We start from the raw sequence: 7,602 nt of genomic DNA on the forward strand, positions 1-7,602 counted from the left end.
CCTGTCCCATAAAAGTTACTAACCATTGTCCTTTCTGGAGTCCCTGAGCTCCCTTGTCTCGTAGGTTCCTCTGGATCTCTGCCGTAGACGTCCTGCTGCTACGGACGGGCCAGACTTCAGCTGCAACAACTACGACTATCCGTCTCACCACTATCATCTCTCTCTCTCTCTTCGTCTCCCTCTATCCAACTCGGTCTCAGCAGAGGTCTGTCTAACATGAGTCTGGTTCTGCTCAAGGTTTCTGCATGTTAAAGGATGTTTGTCCTTGCCGCTGTAACTTGCTAAATACTGTAAATTGCTCTGCTCATGGTGGATTAAGATGAGATCAGACTGAGTCCTGTCTGGAAGATGGGACTGGATCTTATCCTGTCTTGATGTTGGGTCTTGGTTAATAATAGAACATAGAGTACGGTCTGGAGATAACATTTGTTGGGCTTTGATCTATTTAAATAAAGATTGATTGATTGACTCAAACCGTTTGTCGCATAAGAGTGATGGTCTCAGTCAGAGGTGAGGAGTGCTCTAAAACACAGACTGAAATGTAATTAATAAACTTAAACACAAACACACACAGCAGGTCTCCCTGAGTGTGTGTGTGTGTGTGTGTGTGTGTGTGTGTGTGTGTGTGTGTGTGTTTGGGGGGGGGGGGGGGGGGGGGGGGGGGCTTGTGCACGTGTGCACGTGTGAAACACCTGGAGTGATGACAGCAGGTCTGAGATCAGCTGATGAAACACGTCAGACACATGAGTAGTTTTCTTCTCTTTAGTCTTCAAACAGGCAAATGTATAAAATAACAACATACATCAGTGAGATCAGATCACATGATCAGATCAAACAATCTGATCACACGATCAGATCACACAATCAGATCACACGTTAGAGACAAACCCAGGCTTACATGTTCTGGAGCAGCAGGCAGCATAGTGACTGATGGAGTTACACAGTCTGTCCACATGAGGGCGCTGTGTCCATTATCCCATGGAGGATCAGTATAGAGTCTGCCTTTTAACACATCTGTCTCCACATAGAGAGGGATTGGTTTGATGCAGCGTGGGATCATGGGAGTGTTAGTCCATGTTTTGGAAGGTGTTGGTCATCAGTAAGAGCAGTTTGTTATTCTTGCTCTCTCTGCAGATGCAGAAAGACGTTGGCGTTCCTGTTAACCCTCAAAACACACGTCAACACAGCTGCTTTTCATTCCTCGTTAAAATATTGAATCTTTATTTAACTGGTTTTATCTCATGTTTACTTTGTTCAGTGTTTACATCTGCAAACTGACACCATCTGTTTCCCTCTTTGCACATTAAGCACTTTGTAAACATTTAGACAATGTGCTTAAAAGATAAAGTTCTTATTTCTGACTCTGGAGTCCAAACGAGGACGGCTCTACTTCCAGGAGCAACTTTCAACCCAGAGGACAAGAAGACATGAAGATCCTCTGAGAGGGGTTCTTCTGCAGCTCCATGATCATAGAACCTGAAGACGAGGAGGAGGAGGAGGAGGAGGAGGAGGAGAAGAAGGAGGATAAAAAGGCTTTCAAGGATAAATACATAGCTCAACGCTGCAGGAGTAAAAGGTCCTCAGACTGCAGCCTGGTCCATCTGTAGAACCAGCACCCAGACCCTGACTTTAAAGACCCTGTACCAGCTTTTGGCTCAACAGTCTGTAGGTTAGGATGGTCCCTTTTTGGGGTAAGTCATTGGTGTGGGATGCATGGGTTGACGTTGTTGGGTGTCAGAGGGTCACTAGTTTAAGGTCAGAGGGTCACTGGTCTAAGGTCAGAGGGTCACTGGTTTAGGGCAATGGTTTAGGGTCATATGGTCACTGATTAGGGTTCAGAGGGTCACTGGTTTAAGGTCAGAGGTTCCCTGGTTTAAGGTCAGAGGGACACTGGTTTAAGGTCACTGCTTTAGGGTCAGAGGGTCACTGGTTTAGCATCACTGGTTTAAGGTCAGAGGATCACTGGTTCAAGGTAAGAGGGTCACTGGTTTAGGGTCACTGGTTTAAAAGGTCAGAGGATCACTGGTTCAAGGTAAAAGGGTCACTGGTTTAGGGTCACTGGGTGGGGGTCAGAGATTCACTGATTGGGGGTCAGAGGGTCACTGGGTGGGGGTGCAGCGGTGGCTCTTGTAAGTCCCCAGGTGTCTGAAGCTGCGTCCACAGGTGTGGCAGCTGTAGGGTGTGGCCCCACTGTGGATCCTCTGGTGGGTGTACAGGTTTCCCAGCTCCTTGAAGCGGCGTCCACACTGGGGGCAGGCGTAAGGACTCTCCCCCGTGTGGACACGCTGGTGTCTCTTCAGTCCGGACAGTACAGAGAAGCCCTTCCCACACTGCGGACAAGGAAACGGGCTCTGGGCGCCACTGTGTATCAGGCGGTGGCTCTTGAGGCGTGCAGCGTGTCTGAAGCGCTCGCCACACTCAGGACACATGAACGGTTTCTCCCCGGTGTGGATCCGCTGGTGCTGCCGCAGGTTCCCCAGGTAGTTAAAATGCCGCCCACAGTCCCCGCACTCGTACCCACCCTCCATCTTCACCTCCCTCCTCACAGGCCCTGCCCCTCCTTCAGCCTCATCCTGTCCCCCTCGACTTCTCCTGGACTCACTACCGCTGTCTGTGATGGGCGGGGCGGCAGGGCAGGTGGACTGCAGGGCCTGTAGAGCATCAGCAGAGTCTAAGTGTATTAATTTAATGTGCTCCTCCAGGAACGCAGAGTCAGGACAGAAGGTTCCACACAGAGAGCAGATGAAGGTGTGGGTAGGGAGCTGTGGGCCTGTAACACACAGAGAGAGAGAGAGGGTTCTTCAAGGGTACACATGACACAGATCATCACGCTGTGTTCAGCTCTCACTCTGTTCACTCACGTCTGTCTCTATGCTGAGAGTCGAGCGAGCAGGTACGGTCTGTCCCTGGATAAACCTTACACTTTGTTTCTCCTGTGACCCCTCCTTCAGATTTTGCTCCGTCTTTATTGAGGTCTAGTTTCTTTCTACTCTGAACATGTATTTTCATTGTTTGTTTGTATCAGTGACCTGAGGACGTCTTTCTGTCCATGCACTGACTCATTTAAGGACCACATCAGACCACTCATCCTCTTTGAGAGTGTTTGTTTCACAGTCATCATAAAAACATCATGAAGTAAATATAGAATAATAAACAAAGTATAATAAAGCGTACGTAACGGATCAACCTTCCTCCTGTTAGACCCTGACTCACCTCCTGCAGGACGCTCTGCACCCCCCTCCTCAGGACTCCCTGACCCCCCAGGAGAGCTGTGCTCCTCCATGGAGAACTCTGCCGGTTGGACCTGAGAGAGGGGGTCCTGGTCCGGATCCAGTCCTCCCCCATCCGTCCTCGATGACTCTTCCTCATCCTCATCGTCTTCCTCTTCAGTGACAGGGTTCTCACAGTCGGACTCCTTCATCACTGAGAGAAACACACACACACACACACATCATCATGACTCTTTGTCCCCCTCCGCTGGTGAGATATGGAACTGCACTCTTTGGTGCTTCATCTGATAAACAAAAGCTGTTTTTGAAACTGCCTACTATACTAGTAGTACGTACTGATTTGGCCAAATTCAGTAAGTAGTGTGTGAACAAGAGCAAAATCTGCAGTATGCCAAAACTTCCTGGATGTCTTACTGATTCGAGAAAATTTCACAGTATGCATCGGACCAGTCTGCCTTGCGTACTGTTTCCCACAATACACAGCGCTAGTACTGCATACTGCATAAGTAGTATGCAGTAGGCCGTTTCTAAGACAACCAAAGGCAAGCTGTTCTGATCACAACCTGTTTCCTGTTTTCAAAATAAAAGCTGCGAACAGGTTTAAACTGTTGTTGTGTAGTTGTTTGGTTGTGTAGTTGTTGTGGTGTGTAGCTGTTGTGTAGTTGTGAGCATTTGTGTTGTGAGTGTTGTGTATAGTGTGCAGTTGTTGTGTTGTGCAGTTGTGTAGCTGTGTATTATGTATTGAGTGTAGTTTTTGTGTTGTGTGTAGTTGTTGTGTATAGTGTGCAGTTGTGTAGTTTTTGTGTTGAGTGTAGTTGTTGTGTAGTTGTCTATTGTGCGTAGTTTTTGTGTTGTGTTTAGTTGTTGTGTAGTTGTGTGTAGTTGTTGTGTAGTCGTGTATTGTGTGTAGTTCTTGTGTTGTGTGTAGTTGTGTGTAGTTTTTGTGTTGAGTTTAGTTGTTGTGTAGTTGTGTGTAGTTGTTGTTTAGTTGTGTAGTTGTTTATTGTGTGTAGTTTTGGTGTTGTGTGTAGTTTTGGTGTTGTTGTGTAGTGGTTGTGTAGTTGTTGTGTAGTCCTGTATTGTGTGTAGTTCTTGTGTTGTGTGTAGTTGTGTGCAGTTTTTGTGTTGTGTAATTGTTGTGTAGTGTGTTTGTGACGTCACTCCCGGTCCCTGCCTGCGCTGATCCTCCTCGCACACACACACCTGCTCTGAGACTCCGCCCACTCTCCCCTGGTCCGGTTTACCTTTCAGGTCCGAGGAGAACTCCATGGGGGGGATCCAGTCGTAGTCGTAGATCCTCTTACTGCCGGACGGGAGCATACTGAACAGGTCTTCTGCGGTGGACTCTGAGTCTCCAGGACCCGAACCGGGTCCAGCCAACCCGCTGTCCGGCCACAGGTGGAGGGACTGTGGATCCGGGTCCTGCCGGGCCTCCCTGTCACAATTCTGGTCCTGGTCTTGGTCCTGACCCCCTCTGGAGTTCTTGTCCTTCATCAGGTAATCGCAGATGGCATCGATGTTCTCCTTCTTCACCCCGGGCAGAACGGACCGGATCCTGCGGGGGTCCGCGTTGCCGGGTTTGTTCGGGTCCAGCTTCTTTAGGCCAGCTTCTGCCGACGGGTCCAGGGTGGTCCCTCCGGAGAATGGGTCCCTCTGAACCGAGTCCAGTCTGGCCTTTAACACCTGGATCTCCTCGGTCTTCTCCCGCAGCTCCATCTTCAGGACCCGGATCCGGATGCTGACCATCTTGCGGATCTCGGACAGAGCCGTGTCCAGGACCACCGTGATGTTCCGGCCCAGGTGCTCCGTGATGTCGCTGACCGAGCACAGCAGCTCCTCGTCGGGCTCCACATCCAGGAAGTCCCCGTCAGTCCGGCAGGAGGCCCCGGGAGGCTCCAGGAAGGCCGGGTGGAGGTCTGGAGACAGACTCTGGGTCCTCCTGCGGCTCATGGTTCACCTGGACCGGGTCTGGATCCTGTCGGCTAACAGCTAATGTTTGGATGTAGCTGAAACAGTCATGTGTGCCAGCGTGAGCACGAGTGGCCCGGAAACATCTGCGGATGACCTTCAAAATAAAAGCACTGCCGTCTGAAGTCATACTTACTCTTCGCTACGTCACTTTCAGACTCTTATTTTGGAGATATTAAACGGAAGTGTAGTGTGTTGTATTAATGTACTTCACAGTTTGACACCATAGAAGAAGAGATGTGACTGAATTCAGCAGAGTTTAGATTTCCGTCAATGAATAGCGCCCTCTACAGTGTTAAGGAGGAACTGTCATACTCTTTTTAAACTACAGTCCCTGACTAAAGTCCTGTCACTTATCCAAGTTGTAGGAACAACAAATAACAACTTTACTTGTAGTTGATCAGATGGAATCAGAAATGGCTCATATGAAAGGCAAAGCCCTCTAAATTATTATTGTTTTACCAAAATAAAGGTTTTTTTCTATTATTCATTGAGTTCATTCATTTAATTAGGACAGAAAGGTCAGATTTTGCTTGGACAAAAGTCTTGTCGCATACAAAAATAATGTAGAAATTAACTTATACTTTACTTTAAATACACAAACATACTACAATAACACCAGAACAGAAAGTCATGGTGCCTTGGAAAAAATAATTCATATCTTGTATGACTACCATGAGCTTGCAGGACTGCATCCATACGTCTTGGCAATGACTCAAATAACTTACTGACAAAGTCCTCTGGAATAGCAAAGAAAGCAGTCTTACAGGACTCCCAGAGTTCATCAAGATTCTTAGGTTTCATCCTCCAAACCTCCTCCTTCATCTTATCCCAGACATGCTAAATAATGTTCATGTCTGGTGACTGGGGAGGCCAATCCTGGAGCACCTTGACCTTCTTTGCTTTCAGGAACTTCAATGTGGAGGCTGAAGTATGAGAAGGAGCACCATCCTGCTGCAGAATTTGCCCTCTCTTGTGGTTTGGAATGTAATGGGCAGCAAGAATTTCTTGATATTTCAGGCTGTTGATGTTGCCATCAACTCTGCAGATCTCTACCCCATACTGGATGTAGCCCCAAACCATGATTTTTCCTCCACCAAACTTGACTGTTTTCTGGGTGAATCTTGGGTCCATGCAGGTTCCAACAGGTCTTCTGCAGTATTTGCGGCTAGCGGGATGCAGGCGATGATTCATCAGAAAAATCAACCTTCTGCCACTTTTCCACTATATCCTCATGTGACAAGACTTTTGTCAAGCAGTGCACAGTACAACACAGCATCAAACTTTGAATATATTTATTATTAAAGGTTAAAATTAAACATTTATACTGTATTACATCAATGATGGAAAGAAGACGTACTGTAATCAGAGGAGGCAGTACATGAAACAGCGACTGATGTTCTTGTAATTTACAGGTCTTAAGTTTGCTGAAATAACGACATCATGATGCAGATTAGTCAAAAGTCAAGCTTTTTCAGGTCGGTCCTCAAGAGCAGGGGTTTCCATAGTGTGGGTTTGGACCCCCTGGGAGGTTGTGAGTTAGCACATTTTACCTATTATAGTAAAATAGAAATAGAAAAAAAAGTGAACAGTTAAGTATCAAAAGCATCAGTAGCAGTAGGTTAATTCATTACAGCACAGGGAACACAGCCACATGCTCATGTAGGTAGTCTAATTTTCTACCGACAGGCTAAATGAAGCCACATTAAATTTCTTTGACGGACAGTGGGGGTCGTGAGTCTTTGGCATCTATATTTTGGGGGTCACGGGCTGAAAAGTTTGGGAACCCCTGCTCAAGAGGAGAAGTAAACTACTTTTACAATGTTTGTTTGATGAATGGAGGTAGGATCCATCATTTCTGATGCATTCCAGGAAGTTAGAAATCTAAACGCTGATTGTCTTTAGTGACACAGCATCAAGCAGATTTGTGTCTCCGTGTAAATGTTTGATCTTGAACAGATTGTTCTTCATTATGATATCTGTTTACAGAGAGAAAGAAATCCTCCTCAGATTGAAATGCAGAGCCTACATGTCTGTGATGAAACCATCTTCACTGAGAACCTCTCAGAGGTCATTGTTCATTTAACTCAGCTTACTCAGCAGGACCAAATCTTCTGCTTTAGTTCTCTTAATTCTGGAGAGAAGAAAGGCCAACAGAGAGTGAGAGTTAAACACTGTAACACTCCATCATTGCAGTGTGCTGTCAGAGGATAGACCATCCCCTGTCCACCCCTCAGAGCAGCCTCACCCCTCAGTGTGATTCCTCTGCTCCTCCTCTCACCGTGAGCAGGTTGTGTTTGTGCAGCAGGGAGACAGAGAGCAGCTGCTGCCCTTTGTGCAAGAACCACAAATACAAGAACATTACACTATTCAGTTAAAGAAGCCACGAGTCACCTGACAGAGA

General features: G+C 47.0%; 1 protein-coding gene and 1 long non-coding RNA gene across 2 annotated transcripts; one reads left to right on the plus strand and one right to left on the minus strand.

Annotated features, from left to right (window-relative positions):
* Positions 1–748: 748 nt before the first annotated feature.
* On the minus strand, positions 749–5,265 carry znf16l (zinc finger protein 16 like). Its single transcript, XM_034676427.1, has 3 exons — positions 4,475–5,265; positions 3,214–3,423; positions 749–2,770 (listed from the first exon to the last, which is right to left on the minus strand). Exons 1-3 carry the CDS (start codon positions 5,178–5,180, stop codon positions 2,100–2,102), a joined length of 1,587 nt encoding a protein of 528 aa, XP_034532318.1. The 5' UTR covers positions 5,181–5,265; the 3' UTR covers positions 749–2,099.
* On the plus strand, positions 4,418–5,684 carry LOC117807240. Its single transcript, XR_004629931.1, has 2 exons — positions 4,418–4,727; positions 4,941–5,684. It is a non-coding gene; the product is annotated as an uncharacterized LOC117807240 (long non-coding RNA).
* Positions 5,685–7,602: the final 1,918 nt, after the last annotated feature.

This window comes from Notolabrus celidotus, chromosome 23, assembly GCF_009762535.1.
Source record: "Notolabrus celidotus isolate fNotCel1 chromosome 23, fNotCel1.pri, whole genome shotgun sequence".
NCBI lineage: Eukaryota > Metazoa > Chordata > Actinopteri > Labriformes > Labridae > Notolabrus > Notolabrus celidotus.